Raw genomic sequence first — 24,890 nt, 5'->3', positions numbered from 1 at the left:
CTTCCAACACCTGTCCTGAAGTTGCAATCCTTGGAACCCCCAGGCATGTGTTTCTTATACGTCTGCACTCATACATCTTCCTGGTCAGCATGCTTTGAGAACACTCACTTTTTTGTGGAGCATGTGAAGCAGCCCATAATAGCAATAAGTATTACCATCATTTGCAAGGGAATTTAAATTGGTGACTTGTAGTTTTAAAAAAATCCCACAACAACCAGGAATAAGTCCTAAGAGATCTGTCTGCCTTCTCTTACGAAGTACATAAATTACATGCTGCTTTCACTGCCCTGAAATTGCTAGATAGCTTTAGGCAAGCCATGGTCTCTCAGGCTCAGTCCCCTACATGAGGATAACAGTCTTAACCTTTAACCTACTTTACATGATGATTTGTAAGGCTTACAAGATAAGGCATGTGAAGTAATTTGAATATTGTGTAGCACTCTAAAGGTTAAGTATTATTATTCCTACATAATTTGATACATGGAAGACTTTATCTTCTGTTTCCTTTTCCATATATATATCAACTGGCATTTTAGTTCGGATGTTCTGTAAGTTAAGACTGATTCATACGATCATACACAACTGACAGCAACATACATATACACGTATATTCTCTCCAGGCTGGCTGTATAGATTCAAGGATGCTAATGGCAAAGTATTTCCTGGAGTTTCTGTGTTGCAAATACAAACTGTGGTTCAGCATGCCAACTCTCATTGACCATCAGGTTGGTTTTGGAATTTAACTGAATTGTGGCATATGCTCATGGCAAAGCATTTGTAGGACTTTTTTGCCTTTTGACTGAATCCCGGCTGCTGTTCTCTACAGAAAAAGGCATATACCACGTAGTCCTTAAAATGTTAATATCCAAATGGTAACACTTTCATCACTTGTACATTGCTGACAAGTGATATAAGTATAACTAACTGGCTACCTGTAAAAATTGGGGTGCCTTCCTTCCTTTTTTGAACAACTTATCCTACATTTTTCCAGGTTTATCTGTTTAATATCCATCTACCTGTTTTGGGGGGAGGATAAGCTAAGCCTTCTCTTCCATCGTATATCTTCCCTTCCGGTGCGATCTTTTGCATTCTCTTTCGTTCAAGATTATGTTTTTTCATGTGTCCAAACCAATGTAACTTACTTTTAACTGATTCTCATTTCTTCATTTCCTGTTTGATCTTTTTGAAACCTTGTGTTGCTCTGGCATTGTGGCACTTCCAGTTGTTGCTAATTTAACTAAATATTTCTTCCTGGTTGCATAACATTTTAGCTAAGCAAGTGTAAATTGTGTAAAGTGTAAAAGCGTAAAGGTCTCCTGTAAATTATCAAGTGTTTGTGTTCAGTGCTGTTCTTTTTGTTTCTGACTTCAGTATCCTCTTTCCAGCCACAGTAAGTCAGGGGCTGATCCACATTAGGTTTTTGGTGTTTTTAAATGGATATTTTCATTCCTTGCCTCATCGGGATGCATGTGACACTCAGCCCTCACTTGCTAGTTCTACTTCTGATCCTTTATTCCTGCATTTCTCAAACTAGTTTTATGCCAACTTTTTTTAGTTACTGTGTTCCAAACTTTGCATCTCAAGTGCGCTAGCTGTGCAGTATTGCTACTGATATTGGTGGGAGTGGCTTTTTTTCTGTAGAATCAGTTTGGCACCCTTTTCTCACTTTCTTCCCCCATTCCTTCTTTGACCTTACACTAAATCCTTTTTGTTGGTGTGTTGATGCAATTTGAGATGAATGGGTGCCTGATTATATGAATGTATGTCTGAGTGAGTGTGTATGTTTATATGCTGTATATATGGCTGTATATATAGCTTTTTATACGTTTAATTGTTGTATATTTTAGTTGTATTATGTGCTTCGGAGAGAGTTTTATCCATCAGGCGGGGAGACTTGAGGGGGGCCCAATTACCGTAGTGACGGGCAAAGGAAGGTATGGCGCTGTGAGAAGGACGTGCCAGGTAAGGGGAACGCGGTCCAGACATGTTGTGGCTGTGCCTTGTTCCGGTCCTTCCCACACCCGCAAGGTTGTTGGTAGTCCTATCAGCCAACTCTCAGATCTCCAGTTGCTGTTATTAAATGCCAGATCGGTATATAATAAAACCTCCCTCGTCCACGATTTGATTGTGGATGAGGCAGCCGATCTGGCATGTATAACCGAGACCTGGGTGGGTGAGCAGGGAGGAGTTGGTCTCTCTCAGCTCTGCCCACTGGGGTACTTGGTTCAGCATCATGGTAGATCTGAGGGTTGGGGAGGTGGGGTTGCTGTCGTCTATAAGAGTTCCATCTCACTCACCAAGCACCATGTTCATTCAGTTACTGGCCTGGAGTGTTTGCACCTTGTGTTGGGCCAGAGGGACAGGCTGGGAATCCTTTTGGTGTACCGCCCACCTTGCTGCCCAATGGCTTCCCTAACTGAGCTGGCGGAAGTGGTCTCGGATATATTGTTGAGGTCCCCCAGACTAATAGTACTGGGGGATTTCAATATTCATGCCGAGACCACTTTGTCTGGCGCGGCTCAGGACTTCATGGCTTACATGACAGCCATGGGGCTGTCTCAATATGTTAGTGGTCCAACACATGTATCGGGGCATACTCTAGACCTTGTTTTTGCTATTGAGCATGGGGAAAGTGATCTGGATGTGGGGAGTTTTACAACACTCCCTTTGTCATGGACAGACCACTGCTTGCTGAAGTTTAGACTTTCAGTAACCTCTTCCCTCTGCAAGGGTGGGGGACCTATTAAAATGGTCCGCCCCCGGAGACTAATGGATCCTGAAGGTTTTCAAAGGGCTCTGGGGGATTTTCCGGCTGATAGGACTGGCGCTCCTGCTGAAGCCCTGGTCGCTCTGTGGAATACGGAGATGACCCGGGCTGTAAACACGATCGCTCCTGCACGCCCTCTCCTGTGTAGAGCTCATACAGCTCCATGGTATACTCCGGAGCTGAGAGCGATGAAGCAAGATAGGAGGCGGCTTGAGCGGAAATGGAGACGAACTCCCGACGGATACAATTATGCGCTGGTTAGTGCTTCGACTAAGCTCTATGTAGGAGCAGTGAAGGCAGCTAAAAAACATCATTTTGCTGCCACTATTAAATCATCTCTTTGCCGCCCAGCGGAGCTCTTTCGAGTTGTCCGGGGGCTTCTCCATTCAAACCCTCCGGACACGGTGGAATCATCAGAGCCCGCTGTAATCAGTTTGCCGATCACTTCCAGAATAAGATCTCATGTATCCGCCAGGACCTAGACTCTCAAGTTATAGCAGCAGATCCTAGTGAGATGTCCGGAGCACAGTCTTGTCCTGTTTTGTTGGATGAGCTTCAGTTGGTTCAACTCGAGGACGTGGACAAGGTGCTTGGACAGGTACGTGCAACCACTTCGGTACTGGATCCTTGCCCCTCCTGGCTGATAAAAACTAGCAGGAATGGAACAGGTAGCTGGGCCAAGGAAGTGATAAATGCCTCTTTACGAGAGGGAGTGGTCCCGGGCTGTCTGAAAGAGGCAGTGGTGAGACCACTCCTGAAAAAGCCTTCCTTGGACCCAGACAATTTTAACAGCTACAGGCCAGTGGCGAATGTTCCATTCCTGGGCAAGGTCTTGGAACGGGTGGTTGCTGGCCAGCTCCAGGCGCTATTGGATGAAACTGATTATCTAGATCCATTTCAATCGGGTTTTAGGCCCGGTTTTGGCACCGAGACAGCCTTGGTCACCCTGTACGATGACCTATGTCAGGAAAGAGACAGAGGGAGTGTAACTCTGTTGATTCTCCTTGATCTCTCAGCGGCTTTTGATACCATCGACCATGGTATCCTTCTGGAGAGGCTCGCGGAGTTGGGAGTTGGAGGTACTGCTTGGCAGTGGTTCCGCTCCTACTTGGCGGGTCGTCTCCAGAAGGTAGTGCTTGGGGAACATTGCTCGACACCGCGGGCTCTCCAATATGGGGTCCCGCAGGGGTCAATTTTGTCCTCCCTGCTTTTTAATATCTACTTTTTTTTTTTTTCAATAATTTTTATTCAGATTTTCATAAAACATACAAGACAAAATCATAAAACATTCAAAGACAAAAAACAAAATCAAAAATAGTTAAACAAAAAGAAAAAAAGAAAAAAAAAACAAAAATAAAAAATAAAGAGTAAAATATTGACTTCCCATTTGTCAAAGATCAAATCAGTTATAAGTCTATAATATATAACAATCCTGTCTCTTAAGTCATATTATAAAATCACTTTCCTCCAGTAGTTATCTTACTTAATCATCAAATCTCATAAACATTACTTTATTCTTTCCACAAAAAGTCAAAGAGAGGTTTCAATTCTTTAAGAAATATATCTATCAATTTTTTTTTCCAGATAAGCATATCGATTAATCCATCTCATTACTAATTATGATAATCTTATTGTCATAACCATAGTCAAAATAAACATTTCAATTAATCCATCACATCAGAATCTGTTAGGTTCAATAATTTCAGTAGCCATTGTTCTATTATCTCTATTAGTTCCATTTTCCATCTTCCATCTTCAGTAGTCTTGTTAAGTCCAGTAATTTCAATATCCAATCTTCCATTATCAGTATTCCATAATAATCTTGCTGTCAAAGCCATAGTCATATAGTAAGAGTCTGATGGGGATTACCTCTATCCCAAATATTTTCTTGCCATCCATTCTGAATAGGTTGCTGAAATACTGCTGTAAAATCATATCTCTGTTCTTTTTTTCAAAATACACTGGGTCATCTCTTAAAAGTTTTTCCATTGTCACATGGCTGCAGTTAATTCCATAGATTTTCTCTATATTGGGCTCCATCACATCATTCCAGTCCAGAAGATTATCCATGCCATTGATAACTTTATCTCTAGAATCTTCATTCATTTCTTCAGAGATAACATTGAGTTCCAAACAATAGATTTTATTTCTAAAGTCCATAGACTCCAAATCTTGTTCCTGTTCCACGTTGGTTCCAATCTCCGGGATCTCCTCTCTCACAGGGACCCCTATTCCAGTCTCCAGGGTCACCTCTCTCACAGGGACCCCTGTTCCAATCTCCGGGGTCTCCTCTCTCACAGGGACCCCTTCCAGGATCACCTCTCTCACAGGGACCCTTATATCTTTAATCTCCTGCTTCATTTTACTCAATTCAATTTTCATTATCTCAATCTCATCCATTATTTTCTGAAACATAGTTATTTCCAGATTTTCAGCCACTTTCTTAATTGCCATTTTAAAAGAAAAATATAGGAAAACCACTTCTTATTTCAGCAACAATTGGGTTAATACTCCAAACTTGGTGACATCACAGTATAAACAGAGCAGACAGCCTTATCTCTCCAATAGTTAAGTAAACAAAATGCAGTTCCCAGGATCGAAACAATTAATGGCAATCGTCAAGAAACAGATTCGTCAAAATAAAATAGACCAAAAAGAGAGTAGTCTCAAAACAGTATAATATTTTTCAAAATAAAAATCTGGAATAGAAATCCCTCTTCTGTGTATATCTTTAGAATGCAAATCCAGGACAGCTTTTTGCAACAAAAACAGAGATAAGCTATTAATTAGTGCGTAGCAGAGAGAAGTTATGGCTCCCCAGTGAGATGTCAAAAACTGATCAATCTGGCAAATCTCTTTTAAACAGCAACAATTTAAGTCAAGTAAAAGAAAAATATAGAAAGAAGGGTGCTTGCCTGTTAGTGCGTTCTCTCTTAGAAGATAAGGTGAACGTTCGCTTTATCAGATAGAGCTTGCTGTTAAAAATCCGTCCCACCTTCGTCGGCTGGACCTCGTCCCATAAATTAATGAGATCTGGTCGTCCCAACAAAAATAGGCTTTGAGGTTAATCTCTTCGTTTCTCCCTACCCGGGAGAAGTTTAATCAGTCAAAAAAAAAAGAAAAAACTGACTGATATATCTGAATAAGCTTCTTTTGAGGCAGGAGCCCGTCTCAAAAGCAGGCACAGGCTAAGTCACCCTTCCCGGAAGTCCCTGCTTTTTAATATCTACATGAAGCCGTTGGGAGAGGTCATCAGGAGTTTTGGAGTGCGTTGTCATCAGTATGCTGATGACACGCAGCTCTACTTCTCCTTTTCATCTTCTTCAGGTGAGGCTGTCAATTTGCTGAACCGTTGCCTGGCCGTGACAATGGACTGGATGAGAGTTAACAAACTGAAGCTCAATCCAGACAAGACTGAGATGCTGTTGGTGGACGGGTTCTCTGATCGGATGGTGGATATATACCCTGTCCTGGACGGGGTTACACTCCCCCTAAAGGACCGGGTTCGTAGTCTGGGAGTCTTTTTAGACTCTTCCCTCTCACTTGAGGCTCAAGTAGCCTCGGTGGTTAGGAATGCGTTTTACCAACTTTGGTTGGTAGCCCAGCTACGTCCCTATTTGAGTAAAGAGGACCTTACATCAGTGGTACATGCTCTGGTAACCTCACGTTTGGATTACTGTAATGCGCTTTACGTAGGGCTACCTTTGAAGACAGTTCGGAAGCTACAACTAGTGCAAAATGCGGCGGCCAGATTGCTGACAAGGACCAAGCGGTCCGAGCATATAACACCTGTTCTGGCCAGCTTGCACTGGTTGCCAATATGTTTCCGGGCTAGATTCAAAGTGTTGGTATTAACCTATAAAGCCTTATACGGTGCGGGACCACGATACCTTGCGGAACGCCTCTTCCGATATGAACCGGCCCGTGCACTACGTTCTGCTACGAAGGCCCTCCTCCGGGTTCCAACTCACAGGGAGGCCTGGAGGGTGATGACAAGATCTAGGGCCTTCTCAGTGGTGGCCCCCGAACTATGGAACAGTCTCCCCAAGGAAGTACGCCTGGCGCCGACTCTGCTCTCCTTCCGGCGCCAGGTCAAAACCTTCCTATTCTCTGAAGCATTTTAAGTTACACTGATTTACTTTTAAAAATGTTTATTGTATTGGATTGTTGATTGTATTTTAGTATTATTTTGTTATTCATTGTATTTTTATGCTATTTTATGTTCACCGCCCAGAGAGCTATTGCTAGTCGGGCGGTATAATAATAATAATAATAATAATAATAATAATAATAATAATAAATCCAAGGAAAGGAAGTTTTATTCTTTATTTTATTTCCTTCTGCCAAACACTCCTATAAATGATGGTCATAGTAATTATTGTTTGGGAGGATGCTACTTCTCAGCTCCAAAGATGAGTTTTCAGTAAATATTGCTGCAATCTGGGCTGCTTCCTTGAATGGATGCAAGGAATGACATGGGAAAGGGGGAATGAGGTATAAACATGCAGGGAAAGAAGCAGTGAGAGGAGGCAACTGGCAGTGTAAGGCAGAGGGAGATGGAGGATCATCACTGGCAGGAAATCTTGCTTGTGAAGGAGGCACCCAAAAGCCTGAGATAGCTGGTGGCCTCATGCCTTTACCATTCCCCCCCCCCCACATACACACACACACTCTATCTCTCTCATGGTCATTTCAGTTCCATTATGGGAACTGTGTTCTGTCAGGAGTTCATATTTTGCTGGAGGTCTCCCTCAGGGGCCATTGGGGCTAGAGTCAGATACAGACCAGGTGCTGCTCATTGACTGAGCATGAATGGACATTGTATAAGATAAAGGCAGCCCAGCTGGCATGTAAGCTCATATTCAGCCAAACGGATCACAGATTTTTTTTTTGAAACTGAGTAGGAGAGAAATGATATGGGGAGACACCATTGTCTGTGCATCGCTGTACGTGCCAGCATGGGCCTAGTGAAAACAAAACACACTTTGAAATACCATATGGATCCTCCTACTTTTTATTGTGCTTCCCAGTAGCATATAGCATGGACTTGTGTTATAGCATAGTATTCCATACAATGTGCCCCATGAGCAGCATTTGCATTTTGCAAAAAATTCCATTGCGTGCTCCCTCACAAATGCAAGGGGCTGCAGTGTGGACTTAGCCCAAGAATAATTTCTTTTGGTGGTGTAGGCAGTAGAGATAATTTGTAATTACTACTGTACTGAATGTTTATAGTGATCCCTTTTCAGTGTGAAAATTGTTGTTTCTGGGGAGGTAAAAAGGTTTGCTTTTTTTATTTTATTTTTTTTGCATTTGTGAGTTTTTACATCTGTTTGTTCTCCTGACTTGCAATTGCTTCAGTGCCATTTTTTACTTTCAAAAGACTCATTTATCACATGATCCCAACCAATCCACAATCCTATAGTGAAAGTGATGACCTCACAGCACCAGATAGTCAGTCAGAGAGCTACTTGTTAACATCACTAGGAGTCTTCTCATTACCCTCAAGCTAAATGTAGAAATGGGAGAATTGTTCCTTTGCTTGAGGCAACTGGACTCACTAGACTGTTGCCCTTATCAAGCTGTAGTGCCATGTAACATGTGACTAATTGCAGTATAGTGTGGATTAGGATGTGGATTAGGATGCACATTTAAATGTGGTAGTCTGTATACTCCATTGTTTTCAGCCGGAATGGCCAACACCATCCTTCTTCAATTTATCAGATACGTGGAACTTTATCTGAGTGAGGAAGCATTTCCTCTTGCCCCCCCCCCAAAGCTGCCCTCTTGAGAACAGTTTTCACCACTTCAACCAGATAGGCTGCAGTTTTTTGTGAGCTCTTGGGCACAGGATACAGTATCTTGACTCTGGCATGAATGCAACCTGAGACTGGAGGGGGAAAGCATAGAGACCAAGGCAGTGGTACCAGTTTTCAAAAATGATATACAGTATATCATTTGTTAAAGCTCTCTCAGTCATATGACAAGTTCACCCATGCTCTGCATGGATATAGTTAGCAAAGGTGGCTGTTCTGTCTGACTAGGTGATCAATGTAAACACAGAGGGATCGTGAAGTGGAATGATGATGGACCATTCACATTGCTCCTTGGGGTGCTGCAGAGTTTTTTTGCCCCCAAATGGCTTTGTCTCTAGGGTTCTTGTACTTTACTTGCTCTCTTATTATGAAACAAGTAGATTGTAGACCTTTTGGACTGCACACCCCTTTTCTAGCTATGTGACTCAAAGGTGGTTGTCTCTGGCCTTATCAGGGTGTCACTAGGCAAGTGGGCACAACTGTCCTGTAATGTAACACTACTTCTTTCAAGGAATGATGTTTCTTAAAACAAAGTCCTATGTATTTAAGGTTGCCTCAGCCACTGGAACTTGCTTTTTCTCTTTGGCAACTTTGCAGAGCCACCTTTCCAAACACCCTTCTCTGGTCTGAAGGCACATGAAGCCAACACCCTGCTGAAGCTAAGCAGGGTCAGGTGTGGTCAGTGCCTGGATGGGAGACCGCCTGGGAACCATATGTAAGCCGCCTTGAGTTTCAATCATGAAAAGAAAGGCGGGGTAGAAATGTAATAAATAAATAAATAAAAATAACTCATGAGATTCATAATTGATTACATTAAAAATAGTAATAAAGCTTCCCAAACATGCATACTTCATTTGTATAGTCACACAATCTTGAGAGACTCAGTTTATAAGGTCATATGTGTGACAACCTCACCCAATGAAGAACATACGAAGAGCCCTGATGGATCAGATTAAAGGCCAGTCTAGTCCAGCATCCTGTTTCCCATTGTGGTTCCCTTTTTGTCTCCTCACAGATCTAGTTGAGCTGACGGAGGGAGCAGAGCCTGACAAAGCTGCACACCTCCCATCTAGAAAAGGGAACTTTTCCCAGAGGCCCTACATCAACCTTCTATTTCCCAGTGAGAGTGGTACTGAAGGAGGTGGCAGAGTGCAATTCTTGCACTGCTTGATGTGGATGTCAGTGGGTGCTCAACCTCAAACAAAGTAGAAATAAATTCTCCCTGTGGATAGTTCTTTTCAGTGCAAAACTTCAGTGCTAATGTCAGTTTCCACAAGAACCAAAGTTTGTGGTGAAGTCGGTCTCCTTTTCTATTTATTTATTTTGGCATCTTGTCTCAGCCGTAAGGCATACCGATGAACCTTGTATTGATAATTCTATCTCTACACACGAGTGAGAACTACATTTCTGTTCCCTCTTTCATAATGAGATAACCTGCTCTCCACCTCTGCAGTTAGATGATCCAGCTTTACCCTGCTGGGCCCCAGTCAGCTGTGGGGAGATAGCAGTATTGCTAAGGAAGTTGAAGAGGGGAAAGGCCCCTGGAATGGGTGATATTCCACCTGATTTTTGGATTGACTACCGTCACTGGTGGATCCCACTTGAGCAATCCACATACCTTCACTTGAATGATTTTCCACAAATAAAAGATAGGCAGTCTTAAGGACCATACTATAAATACCCAAGGAAAGCTTTTTATCCAAATGATTTTGCAGGCTGGACTCCTCATTTTGAATGACTCCCTGCCTGGGAACAACAGGAGACTTTTCCTTTATTAATCACTTGGGCACCATTGTAGTTGATTACATTGCAGTTAATTATTTCTTTAATGGGTGAGTTATTTCTTTTAAAAATATTTATTGAGTTAATTATTAATTATTGAGTTAATTATTTCTTTAAAAAATCTCTTCATTCTTCTGGATTAAAAATATTTATAAATATTTTCAAAGCAGTTCTTCATTCTCCAGGGCACTATGTTCATTTAGTTGTCCTTTGGCTTTACAAATGTTCTTCCAGTTACAGACTTTATTAATGCCTTTCTATTTGTCATGGCCCCGTCAGAGGACTCCTCAGATGAGGACGTCTCGGGAGTAACAGCAGCAGACCCAGGAGCAGCAGGAGACACGGAGGAGCCTCCTGAGAATCCAGCTCCTTCTGCCCCTCAGCTGCAGAGCACCCCAGGGACAGCAGAGGCCCTGCAGCCAGACACAGACAGTGAACAGGATACTCCCCCCTCACCTGCAGAACGGAGACAGCAGAAGGTCAGGCAGAAGAGAGGCAGGCCTGTCTCCTTAAGGCCCAAACGCTGAGAGCTCACACCTGCTGTCCATCCTGCTCTTTATAAGGCACACCTTGGCTGCAGCTTGTTGCTGACTGCAACGTCAGGCGTGGCTTTGTGTAGACCTAGTTTCCCTGCAGCATCTCTTTGACTGACCTCCTTGGCAATTGATCCCGGACCTCCACTGACCTCGCTTCTGGACTTCTGACTCGGCAAGTACGCTTCGGATAGGCCTGGCAGATTTACAACCCGACTGCTGGCTAAGGACTTTCCTTCCCTGCCAAAGACCCAGGAATTTCCAGCCCCCCCCCGGACACTGCTGATGCAGTGTAGAGCTGACACTATTATAGACATTTTATCCTAATGTGAGAGCCAGTGGGGTGTAGTGGTTAAGGTATTGGAATACCACCTGGGAGACCAGGGTTCAAATCCCCACACAGCCATAAAGCACACTGGGTGACCTTGGGCCAGTCACTGCCTCTCAGCCTCATGAAAACCTTCTTCATAGGCAGGGCTGGCCCCAGGCATGCCGGGGCCCTTGGGCATCAGCTTGCCCCAGGCATGCCGGGGCCCTTGGGCATCAGCTTGCCCCAGGCATGCCGGGGCCCTTGGGCATCAGCTTGCCCCAGGCATGCCGGGGCCCTTGGGCATCAGCTTGCCCCAGGCATGCCGGGGCCCTTGGGCATCAGCTTGCCCCAGGCCCCGGCATGTGCACGCGTGTGCATGTGCGCAGGGGGCCCCCATGCCCCCACCTACCTGTCTCCACTTCCCCTTCCCCTGGAGCTACAGTGCCCCCCAAGGGGCCCCTCTGTTCCCCTTCTGAGATCCACGGCAACAGCTGCAAATCGCAGGGCAGGAGCTTCCGCCTGCCCACCATTCCCTCGCCCCACCTACCTGTCTCCTGCCTTTTAGCATTGCCCTTAATGAAGATGACAGCCGAGGTTTCCCTAAGGTGCTGAAGTCTCCGCCACCATCTTGGTTGATGGCATATGTGCGTGCTACGTGCGTGCATCTCTTCTACTCACATCTCATTTTAATTTGCATGGTTCACATGACGTTACTGGCAAACAGAAGGTACAACACAGTTTCCCCCCTGCAGATCCGTACTAACCTAATCCACTGATAATACGAAAAGTTTAGAACAATACGGCTCCACACGTCTTTGAAGACAGTTTGGTTCAATGGTTTTTAGTGGGCGGGTGAATCGTCACTTTCAGGTAGCCCTCTTTCTCCATCCACTAACTCTCAAAATTCCATTTTGTTTCCGGTGGTTTATCCAGCAACTTCTGACTGCTCTGTCGTCCCCCCTTCACAGTTTGCTGCAGCCCTCCCTTCTTTCCTCCCTTTCTCCCCAGGTAAACTTCCTTTGCTTCTTGTAAGAAGCGATGGGAATTGCCATTGGATTTTATCATTCTTTCTCATATTCTCTATCTTCATGGAGAGAATTTGGAAGTAACATCCCTCTGTACCTGGTTTCCGATTTTAAAGTTTAAATCTAAAGTGGATTTTTTAAAAGTCATCTAAAATACCAATATTAATATCAATATTTTGGGGAAATATTGATATTGGTATTTTCTCAAAATATAAATATTATTGATATTTTATTTAAAATATCAGTATTATATTGATTTGTTTTTCCAGCAGGGAAAAATTAACTGAAACAAAGCAAGGGTCAGTGGAGAAAAAAAGGTCCCTATGAGTTATCTTCTTTTCAACCGCCAAACTTCAGGAAGTGGTAGGGGCAGGAGGGAGTGGAAATACTGCGCAGGTCAAAAATATTTGCACATGCCCAGTAACTGAACAACTGGAGGGAGTAAAAATGTAAAATTAGAGGGCGGGGCCACATGGAAATGGCGACACTAATCCTTCCCAGAGAAACACCTGCTTGTGTGAATTGAAAACAATGGATTTGAAGCTACCATTGAGCACAAAGTGTAGACCTTGCAAATCTATTATGATGGTAAAAACAGTGTATTCCATGTGGATAAGCCCCTAGTCTTCATGGTGAATCTTTCTCTATACTGAGCTGGGAAAGAACTGGCCTTTTAGAAGACTGGCAGGGAAGTCATCAGCTTACCTATAGTTCTTCGGTATCTGGATAAAAGAGTATGCGTATTACCTGCTTTTCAATTAAATGATTCTCAAGGATACTTACACCAGGTGATAATTATTTATATATATGCACACTACTCTGAAGTGTTTATCTCTCACTCACTCCAGTAGCTCTTAGCCTTTAATCCCCTGGCTAATAGATGGAGTCAGCTTTGTAGTCCCAGCAACTAGAATTGGAGCCGTGGTTTTGTTTTCCTGGCAAAGAGCAGGGAAGTAAGCTCCCTGTCTCTGCTCTTTCTCTAGTGCACTTCCAGTGATCTGTGGGGCAAGCTTGCCATGATGGGAGCAACCTTGTTTGAGTATTGATCTGTTCTCCCCATTCATGTACAGAGTACTGGGTGGGGTCGTTCCTATATGTTTGTGTGTGTGTGCGTGCATACGCGCACGTGTCAATCAAAGGGAGAATGTGTGAGAGAACTAAATTCTTCCCGATCTTCTGACATATATCCCTGCACGCTCACTTCAGACACTTTTCTTGCCAGCAAAATCTGGTATCAGCTAGGCTGAGAGAAAAGTTCCTGGGACAACAGAGCATGGGAAGTTACAAGGGAAAAGGGTTGATTCATCACATTCATAATCCTCTCTGGTGTTATAAATAGATCCACCCAGCCTTTGCTTTAAATGTGAATGGAACAGACATGCAAATAAATATGGCTGACCCTGTTGCATCAAGCTTGGTCTTAAATTACAGTGCCATACTGTCTCTGTTTAGAATAGAGAAGGTCCAGTCTCTGTCAGAGGGTAGAATATCTGGGATGTTTAGGATGTAATGAAAGGTGGAACATGATAGACACTTATAAAATTACCAATGATGTGGAAAGAGCAGGTAGACATGCTTTTGTCCTTTCTCATGGGAACGAGAAATTCATGTCACCCAATGAGCTTGGATTGGCAAAAGAGACAAAAGGAACTAGTTCTATACACAGTCCCAATGTATGGAATTCACAAGAGGTGGGGATTGCCCCAGCTTAGATGTCTTTTTAAAAAAAAGATTAGACAAATCCACAGAGAATAGACCTTTCAGTAGCACAATAGGTAAAGAGAGTCTGTTTGAACAGAGGCAGCATATTGGTTGAATACCAGATATAGAGGACAACCAGCAGAAGAAAGCCATCACCATCATGCTCTTTTTGTGAGCTTCCATAGCCTGCAAGTGAAGTCTTGTTATCGAAACAGTGTGGTTCAGTCAAGCGATGCTGCTTCTGAGTTAACACACACCATATACCTCTGATCAGGTGTTCATTTGACATTGGATACAGCAACAGCGAGCATTGCAACTCCTCCCACAACATATAGGAACATCTGCGATTTTGAGGAAGAACTGGATTGTGGGGTCAGAGTCTGTTGTGGTCTGTGATGAAATGTAGATCTAGGTTGTCTCCTCCTTGTTTGCATCTCATGCTGTCCTAAAACACATATAGAATTCTTACCTCTATTTCATTGGTATACAATTTGAAACCTCACTAGGTATGTTGGGGTTGCATATTATTTCTGTTTATAATATATAATTTCTTTAAGGGACCATTACCCTACTACTGAGCTGAAGCTCCTGAAGCTGCCATTGTATCGCCTAAGATCTTGTTTAAATTTCAGCTGAGTGCTTGTCAGCATCTAACTGTATATGGAAGCTTTGATGTTTTTTTCTAATACAATGTCCTATTTTTATTGCTGAGATTTTGGATATTTTTTAGAAGTGGGGTGAGTCCATATTGTTTACAGTGGCCCAGTTTGCACTTCACATTAAACCATCGTTAAACTATTATTTAATGTGAACAAGCTAGAGTCTGGCTTGTAGTGATGTCTGAACCCTGGGCTCATTGTCAGGGGCGGCCTTAGACAAACTGCTAGCAACTGACGCCCTAGATGAACTATGCAATCGGTTCCTTCCTCCCCAAACCCCAAGGGCAGATCTAGGCTGGATAAACTGTGGAACATTTTGCCCCTAAATTCCGTTTAATATTCTTAAGTGTATTTATTTTAAACAGAGGCATAATTGTTCAGTTCGTCCATCCATCCAATGTCACTGAGATCAGATAAAACAGACACATAATTCTCAGAATAGATTTGTACACAACAGTTAGATGATATTTCAGGCCAATTTCAAACAAAAATGCATTAAAATGTTAATTATAGTTTTTATTATCACAAATCAAAAATCATCCATTATGCTGCCCTATTGTAACTGCCCTTACCACCACATCCAATATTGTTGTTGTTATGTGCTTCCAAGTCTTCCAAGTCGACTACGACTTATGGCGACCCTATGAATCAGTGACCTCCAAGAGCATCTGTCATAAACCACCCAGTTCAGATCTTGTAAGTTCAGGGCTGTGGCTTCCTTTATGGGATCAATCCATCTTTTGTTTGGCCTTCCTCTTTTTCTACTCCCTTCTGTTTTCCCCGGCATTATTATCTTTTCTAATGAATCATGTCTTCTCATTATGTGTCCAAAGTATGATAACCTCAATTTCATCATTCTGGCTTCTAGTGATAGTTCTGGTTTAGTTTGTTCTAACACCCAATTATTTGCCTTTTTCACCGTCCATGGTATCCGCAAAGCTCTCCTCCAACACTACACTTCAAATGAGTGGATTTTTCTCTTATCCACTTTTTTCACTGTCCAACTTTCACATCCATACATAGAAATCGGAAATACCATGGTCTGAATGATCCTGACTTTAGTGTTCAGTGATACATAGAAAGAACTAAAAAAAACTCTTCAGTGAACTTTAACCTGTAATTACAAACCACTCCACATCAAAAACACTCTTTGACCTTAAAACATGACTTCCCTTGCTTAAAGTATTGAAAATTCAGTCGCTAGTTCTTTTAGATCCAGTTTTCCAGTTCTTTCATGTTCTGTTGACATTGTGGCAATTCAACAAGTCTCTCTTGCACCATTGTTGAATGCAGGTAAATATTTATCAATTTTGAGAAGCTACATTCCCCACCAGCTATCCACAGAGCTCTAAAGCATTTGGAAAATTGTTTGAGTTTATTTTCACAAACAAATTTCCTTACTTCTTCAGTATAAACCAACCGTCTCTCTTAAAGGTCCCATTTACAGAGGGAGGGACTTGCTCACAAGGTGGGTGGGTAGTTGAATTCCATATATGCCTTTAAAACAGTAAAAGCAATAATTCAGTAATGATTATTGTGTATGGGGTGGTCTCCACCTTTTTGGGCCCACGGGCACATTTGAAATTTTGGGAAAGTGCCATGGAAAGAACCGCAAAAGGGCTGGCATGGGCAGGGTGGGGCCAGTCACAAAAGGGCTGCCAGAGGGGATGTGAACAACCCCAATATTTGCCATTCCAAGCAAACCATTCCTTCTGTGGAAGGCCTAAAGACAAGCAGGTTGTCCAAGAGGTGGGGCGTAGGAGCCCACAAACATAAAAACCACTGCCTGAAGTCCACCCCAGTCCTTTGCTCCACCATCATGACATCCACTCCACAGTTGCAGTCATTCCTCCAAATCCTCTCTAAATGAAATGCACCACCTCCCACACGTCCATGTGCCCACCATCTCCCTACCACGTAGGCCCTGGGCTGACCTTCCCACAGTAGTTACCTTTCCTTCTTCCACTGAGACGTGAGGTACAGGTGCTCACTGCTAACCTGGCACTCTTCCATTCTTCTCCTTGCCTCTTCTTGGGATCCCCATGCTCTCCTGCTGCTGAGAGTGTCCAGTTATAACTGTCCTCTCTCTTCTCCCTGCTGGTCCTGTCCAATCAGAACAGTTCTCTCAGTTCTAATCAGTGCTGTCATTGGAGAAGAGTGGAAACAGTCTCTTCTGGTTCTGTGGCAATTTTAATAGCAGAGAGCTCAAGAAAACTGGCAGTGAGAATCAAGAAAAGAAGCTGGTGGCCATTTTTATTGACAGTTGTGCCATGGATGGAGCAGAGGTCCTTGAGTCCTCTATTCTGGTAGGCCTGAACACATGAGTGCCTTCAGATGCTCTCCACAGAGGACCCTGGACCCAAAGTGCATGTGGTGTGGTCAGTGGGGTGCAGTGGTTAGGATGCTAGGCTGGGGTGACCCAGGTTTGAGTACCAGCTAGGCCATGAAGTTCACTAGGTGACTTTGGGCCAGTCACTGATTGACTCTGAACCTAACCTACCTCATAGGGTTGTTGCGAGGATAAAATGGAGAGGAGGGGGAGGACTGGGTAAGCTGCTTTGGGTTCCTTGGAGGGAAAAAGGTGAGAGATAAATATAATAATTTAAAAAAACCTGCCTGTCTATGGTTGGGCTGGGTTTCTACTATTAGTCCTGCCTGTGTGACAGGCACCATTGCTCACACTGTCATGATGACGAGAGGCCACGACCACCAGTAGAGTTTGTTTTGTGATTTTCTTCCCATGAAGTTTATGGTGGTGCTCACGTTAGTGGGATTCTGGGGGGGGGGGAAGAGTTGGCAACTATGCAGTAATGCCAACCTTCATGTGGCCCCCTCCATGTGTGAGGCCTGGGGCAGTTGCCCTCTCTGCCCTGTTAAAAGGTTCTGTTTAACGCTGTTACTTTCCTTTTATGGACCACCTTATTTATTATAACTGTAATTCATATTCTCTCTGTACACATATGGGAATTGAAATAATGACAGATTTAACTAACCGTCCCACTAGCAAGAGCCATTGCAAAAATTCCCGCTAACAGAACATGGCTTTTCCCCTCTCCTCCCCTTGTGCCTCCTAAATCGGCCCCACAGGACATGAAGTGGGGAGATCACTCCATCAGGCAAGCAGAAATGTTTGTGATGAGACAGAGCGATCTCATCAGTGCTACACAGAACTGAAATACAGACATTTTCGTTATTTTATTTGTTTTTTAGTTGTATATTTCTCCCCTAGAATTTGATGCCCCCCCAACTTGACACCCTAGGCGACCGCCTAGTTTGCCTATATGGATGGACCGCACCTGCTCGTAGTTTGTTCTCAAACTAATCATGAGTGGTAATCAAGGTTTGTTTTTGTCTTGCTGCTCATAGTTTGAGGGAAACAAACCGCAAGCCTGGGTTTGGGCATCACAACAAGCCAGACGCTGGCTTCTTTCCCAGCAGTGTGGCAGGAGCAGGGGAGGAGAGGAGCTACAACTTCTCAGTGTGCACCAAATGAACAAGCCAGTTTGTTTTTAACCATGGTTTAATATGATTTCAAACCAGGCCAATGAAGCAATAATAACCTATATATGAATATCACTCTCGCTGGCTCGTATACTTTCTGTCTGACCATGTTTCCGTTTGGTCCCACTCATGATCTTGAAAGCACATGAGGCAGCAAGATTACCTGAAGCTAAGCAGGTCTGGGTTGATTCAGTGCCTTGATGGGAGATTGCTGGGAACCACATGTACGTTGCTTTGCACTTCATGAGGAAAGGCAGGATGTAAATGCTGCTAAATAAATTCGTTCTTGCATATTTGCTATATTTAATATCTAAATACTGCCTTTTATTATGGAAACTCTAGTCTTTGATGTCTTAGGCTAGTTGAGATTACTCAGTGGTAATGGGAAGGTACTGTGTACACATTCAGTAATGCTCTTTCTTTCTTTTTTTTCTTTCTTTCTTTCTTTCTTTCTTTCTTTCTTTCTTTCTTTCTTTCTTTCTTTCTTGATTGATTGATTGATTGATTGATTGATTGATTGATTGATTGATTGATTGATTGATTGATTGATTGATTGATTGATTGATTGATTGAGGGCTCACCTTCAGCACTGAGGAAAGTTCTGTCCCTGAGCACTGGTGAGCTATGTCTGACATGAGTCTTTGGCTATATATGCAGAGGACTAAGTGTTCAAACAGTTATTATCCTAGCAAGTTCGGTGCTTTTCTTTCTTTCGTTCTTTCATTCTTTCTTTCGTTCTTTCTTTGGATTCATAATGTGTAAACATTGAAGCAGAAAACTGCAATCCACTGCCTGTTACTGTGTCATCTAGAAATGGTGAAAGACAGCCACATTCTCAGCTGTGTTTTGACTTAAGTGCAGATCCCATTTCTACCACAGCTGACACGCAGCTCTTGTAAAGTGCTGCCCTCATCCTAATGTGATTCTTGCTGAATTTTGGGAACCGGGTAGGATTCTAGCATATTTGTTTCCATTTCGCTGTAGTGAAGGGATGGCTCATACAAGCTTCAACTTTCAACGTTATATTTCCCATAAAGTATGTATGAAATGTTGTGCAGTGGGAATGGAGCCTTCTTGTCGGGATGTTCTGTTATACAGCACAATTTTCTGCTTGCTTTTGTCTTCTTAATATCTTGGAACATGATAGTGGGGTTTTGTGACTGATTGTACATTGCACTCTCCAGGAGTCTCTTTCTTTTGATAAATCTTAGTACATGAACAATTTAATTCAAGCTTATATACCTAGATCCTGACATCATTTACAAGTTTTGAGAAAGCATTCACAAGTTCATTTTATGCTTGGATCTTGTTAGGAAGATTAAATAGCACTTCAGAGTAAAAATTGGGCAAAATCTGTTAACTTAATGCAATATGGACTTTGTGGTTAAGCACTTAATATGAATTTAAAGATAAAACAAGCTTTTAATAGTTTCTGCATGATTTGTATTTTTTGGACCCTTGCTCTTGGTGTTTTTTCTTCAAAAAAGGAAAAGATTGGGTGGGGGGTTGTTGCAAATTACTTTGCTCAATAGTAAGTAATATATGTATAGCAGTCATAATAAACTTTCCTCTTTCAACAAGCCTTTTAAGTTGAGACCTATCCCAGTCTGCATCTGTGTCAGAATTGTTTAATATGTTTTTAATAATGTTTTTAACCCTTTTTAAAGTTTTTTAAAAATGTTTTTAATGCTGTTTTGTTTTAATGTATCTTAAGATCTGTGTTTCTGATGTTTTAAAGTTTTTTAGTGCTTTGTTTGCCGCCCTGCTGGGAGGAAAGGCGGGATACAAATTAATTAAATAAATAAATAATAAAATGAAAATATTGCTTCATCGTGTACAGCCAAATTGTTATGCTTACTTATAAACGTACTAAACAGCGTAGATTTTACTCTGTACGTCTGTCTCTGCAGCACTCTACAGATTCTCTTGAAATGTCTGTAGCCAAACTTAGACCTGCACATGACACGTATTATGTTTTCACTTCAAAACCAATAATGGAATATGTACTTTTACTTCTTACAACTCTGTATTTATTCAAGCTGCCTTCCAATTGCATCATACCACTGGAATACTCTGTAATTTCCTCAGAACAAAATGGGTCATATTCCACTAATGAACTGTTCAACATAAGCATCTGCTTGAAGATGAAAATAATGATTTCCACATGTTAGCAACTGCACTATGGCGTTTTCTTTAAGCTGTATTTCAGATACTTTTTAGTTCAGTAGACTTTCTGGACCACAAGCTTCATATGGCTTAAATTAAAATACCACCACTGAAGTATAACTTGGGTTTTTCCTTTTTTAAAAAAACTAAAAAATTAGAGAAGTTGCAGAGATAGTCTATTGTCACTTTAAGTAAGGACGGTATGGAAGTTCTGTTGTGGTATGTGTGGTTATGAGGACTATTCACACATTTCTATGTTAAATTCCGCACATGTGGTCAAATATTTTGTGCTTGTTCCTTTTGCGCTGTTTCAACACAGTCTTTCTAATGCTCTGAATGGTGATCTTGGCTTACTTTTATAACACACTGTTAGTCGTATCCAAAAGTTTGGCTTTACTATTTGTCACATAACACAGAAATCCATCTCTGTTGGATTAAAGATTAGGGCTCTCATTTTGTAGCTGATGCTGTTTGCATTTTTTACCCTTTTTGTGGGCTTCAGAAACTCTTAAACTGAGGCAAGAATCAATAGTAATCTCCAGAACCTCTTTTCAATGCCAGGACTTAGTGCTGGATAATGTGAAATAGTAGTTAGAAAGAGAATGTCTCTTGGCATGTACAGTGTACCCCTTCTTCACCGCACGAGCAGCATTTAAAATGGGAAATTAATGGGCAAGGTATTTTGGAAACAAGAGTTTACAACAGGATTGGACAAATTCATGGATTTACAGGTTTCTTTAGCTAATAGCTATCATAGGTATATGGAATCTTCACCTTCACTAATATACCAGTGCTCGATAAACATCTACTTTTCTGTGTTCAAGGAATGCTAATGACTGAGAGAATTTTGTTCAAGTGTGCCAGGGTAATAATTTTGTGATGCAAACCTGGCTCTATTGTGCCAAACAACAGACAACTTTCTGTCCAAACAGAGCTGGCCCAGAAGCTGCAGAATACCAGTGTTGGAGATGACCTGTTATCTTCATGCCCCACTTGTAGTAAAGTTCCCAAAGTATCAAACTGGCCAGTGAAACAGAATGCTAGGTTAGATAGTCCTTTAGTCCAGTATTTGGTTCTCCTAGTGTAGAGTGGGTCCTTTATGGGTGGGGATGTGGGAAAGGCCATGGTATTTTGTGGCTGTATTTTATGGTGGGAATTAAGTGTGGCATGGTGGTTAGTATGCTGGACTACGATTTAGGAGACCAGGGTTTGAATCCCCACTTAGCCATGACGTTCACTGGGTGACCTTGGGCCAGTCATTGCCTCTCAGCCTCAGAGGAAGGTAATGGTAAACCACCTCTGAGTACCGCTTACCATGAAAATCCTATTCATAGAGTCGCCATGAGTCAGAATTGACTTGAAGGCAGTCCATTTCATTTTCATATAGGAGGGAAAAGCTTGGTTCTGAGTGTGAGCATGAGAATGGTTTGACTCTGGTGCTTTATGTTAATTTGCTGTCCTTTGTATGGATCAAACCCCTAGTGGGAGTAGTGGGTCTGCATGTAAGACAGGAGATGTCAGGTGAAAGCTATCAGCCAAGTAAACTTGCATTTCTAAAATGGCTTTCACTTGCTTACACTGGCTCTCTAAGTGTGTGTGTTTTGGAGAGAACAACAATCCTGATTGGGGAGGAGGGTGTCCTTAAGAGCATGTCATATAGCGAGAGATTATAGTGGCAGCTTGTGCAGCCGGATTAGAGAAGGAAGGTTAATATAGCTTCAAGCTACCCTCTTCTTCCTGGTTCTCTTTTTAACCAAGGACTGCTGTGCCAGTAGTCCATCAACACTCCACGGCTGGAGACAGCATACTTCTGAATACCAGTTTCTGGAAACCACAGGAGGGGAGATTGCTTTTGTGCTCGGGTCCTCCTTATGGGCTTCCATAGGCATCTGTTTGGCCACTGTGAGAATAAGATGCAGGGCTAGATACGCCGCTGGCCTGATTGAGCAGGCTTTTCTTATGTTCTCATATTCTTATGTAAGTACTGTTGTTTAAATACCAAGTCAGTAAATGGGAAAACAAATGTCAACCAGGTTTTAATTCTAGATGAGGTGTCAATTTGGCATATATTATTGAGAAATAGTTAGATGAAGTAAGTTTTATTTGTCTTGGCTGTGAACTCCAAAGCTCTTAGTAGAGCAGTAACGTAGGCTTGGTAGGCAAGGGAGGTGGAACTGCTATAATCTGTTATGATTCCATAGTCCAGCAGTTCCCCAGATTCAAGGATGTATGCACCTGGTGTTCAGCTCTCATGACAGAATATGTGGGGAAGTGTCCTAGGCAGCTGACAAATACTTCTACACATCCTTTCTCACTGAAGGGAGCTTGGTTGGCTTTCTGGTACACTAGGGATCTAAAGAACGTGAAGCATTAGGGTAAACAAACCTCTGTCCCAAATTAGAAGGGAACATTGCCTGTATGTTGAAGGCAGCCTAACCACACTTAAAGCAGCAACAGTTTTTTTTATTCTGTAAAAAAGAAAACCCTATCTTCAAAGTTAAACCCACTCCGCCCTCCAAAAGTTCTGCGATTCCTCTCTCTTTAAAGATTAATCTAATCTTCTGGGGTGGGAGTTTGCTTTTAAAAGTCTGGCCCAAATACTTCAGCCCAGCACTAGACTACACATGTCTGCAAACTGCTTTTCTGTGTTCAGGGAATTAACTCTTCTGGAACACTAATTTCGCACTAGCGCAAGCCAATACACATTCCAATGAAAGCCTGGCTCTGTTGTGCAGAGGACTTTCTGTCTAGTAGAGCTGGCCCAGAAACCAGCATATTTACTTAAATATATAGGAACACGTGATAGATTAGCCATGTACTTATATTATCGGTAGCAATCAAGTCACGATATGTCATTTGAATCCATCTTTCAGCATAGCACTTCAAAAACAAAATGAAAGGATCAATCTGATATGTAGGATTCCATGCATATCTTGCCTTGGACATAAGTCGGATACAACTAAAAGCAGACCTGCGAGGAGGAGAGACTGCTTAACCCTTCATACCTAACCATTTTGCCACTTAAAAATCTCTCCCAAATCAACCACAAGTGAAAAAAAAACACGAACGCATGTGTGTCTTCTCCTGTGGGTGGAAAAGCTGCTGGGCGGGGCCAGGGGGGCAGAGGTAGTTGATTCTGAGTGGGGAGACAGTTAAGTAGTCCTACCTTCTCTCGATGTTTCAGCCTCCCATGGCAGCCTTGGGTTTAAAAAATGAAGCAAGGAAAAAATATGTGCAATTACGTGTAACATGTAGTTTAAGTATCAACATGCAGAAGTTTAGGAAACAGAACTGCAAAACTCATTCCCAAGCACTCAAAACATGTTTTAAAGTCTGTGCAACCTTGGTCCAACCCTCACCAATACTAACAATTGGTGTATAATGAATTTGTTCTAGTGTTTCAGCAAAAGAACTCCATTCTGTATTCTAAAATAAACTTGAAAATTGCTTCCCTTTGATGTCTTTACTTTGTCCCAACCCTAAAAACAATTCTGAAGAGTCGCTCTACTTAATGGTAATGAACACCTATTTTAAATGTTTCCATAATCAAACATATTTTAATAAAATTAAAAACATGACTATGTGGTTCTTAACATAATATTTGTAATGAATTAAACATTGTTAAGTTTGGGGCAGGAAAGTGGAAGGACCTTTTCTGTCAATCATAGAGTTGAGCAAAGGAAATATCAATTTTTTGTTTGTTTGTTTTTGCAGGAGCTGCTAAGCCGAACATTGCTAGAAACTCAGAAATTGGACCTAATGGCAGAAGTTTCAGATCTAAAGATTAAGCTGGTTGGGATGGAGAAGGAACAGAGCGAGTATGAAGAGAAGCAAAACAAAGCTGAGGTAAGCTTTGCATGGTTGCCACTTGATTTCAAGATAGCGAGAGCAGAGCTATTTGTCCCATCTCTTAATCTTATGTCTTAAAATCTGGCCACCGCCATTTAAAAAAAACAAACGCCCAACCATTCTTTTATTTTCTTTTTGCAAAAGCAGGGCAGTGATGGGTCAATTTCTAGTTGGAACATAGTAGATGGGAGGGTAATGCTTTACTCTTCCTTTGCCTTCCACTTTTCTCCTCCAACTCATTCTATGCTGCTTTCTGCTTGGCACAGGTTCCAAGCACATATGAGCTATGGAGACCAGTGTCCTAAATCCTTGCTGGAGGGAAATCAGTGGGTGAGGGAACTACCTAAAGCACTGCAGGAAATTGGCCCCTCTCAGTCCTGCTTTGCAAAGTCAAAACAGTGACAAGTCTTTGGAGACAAACAGTGGAGGCAATCTTCAGTCTTTAGCCTCTGTGGCATATTACAGACCTGAGGGACCTCTGATCTAAAGGGAGCAGTTTGTCCTTTCTGTACTTATTGTGAGCATCTCTTAATTTTTGTGAATCAATGACAACTATGACTAAGTACTTAAAGTATTTCCATGTGTTTAAAAACTTCAAAGATGATTGAACAGTTTAGCTACAGGTACTTATATTTCCTTTTCTTTTTGGATGTGGATATTTAAGAAGCTATCTCTTTTTAAAAATACATATTTTTGTTTTCTAAGAAGTTTTACCGGGCATCATTTAATCTTAAATAATGGAACAGTCAGTGGCAAAATGAATTTGTCTCATAGCTGCCAA

The 24,890-nt window shown here is 42.2% G+C and overlaps 1 protein-coding gene across 16 annotated transcripts in view; it reads left to right on the top strand.

Annotated features, from left to right (window-relative positions):
* PPFIBP2 (PPFIA binding protein 2) overlaps positions 1-24,890 on the top strand; it is a 173,590-nt gene that overhangs the window by 94,679 nt on the left and 54,021 nt on the right. For 14 of the 16 annotated variants that reach the window (XM_061610491.1, XM_061610490.1, XM_061610489.1 and 11 more), the window contains one exon: positions 23,975-24,106. In XM_061610491.1, the coding sequence (XP_061466475.1) occupies positions 23,975-24,106 (132 nt within the window). Of the gene's footprint in view, positions 1-10,535; positions 11,078-23,974; positions 24,107-24,890 lie in introns of those variants that run through there. The other 2 variants (XM_061610501.1, XM_061610502.1) reach the window with 2 other exon arrangements.

This window comes from Rhineura floridana, chromosome 2 (genome assembly GCF_030035675.1).
Source record: "Rhineura floridana isolate rRhiFlo1 chromosome 2, rRhiFlo1.hap2, whole genome shotgun sequence".
NCBI lineage: Eukaryota > Metazoa > Chordata > Lepidosauria > Squamata > Rhineuridae > Rhineura > Rhineura floridana.
The sequence above is the reverse complement of the archived record's forward strand: the minus strand, read 5'-3'. Positions and strand labels throughout refer to the sequence as shown.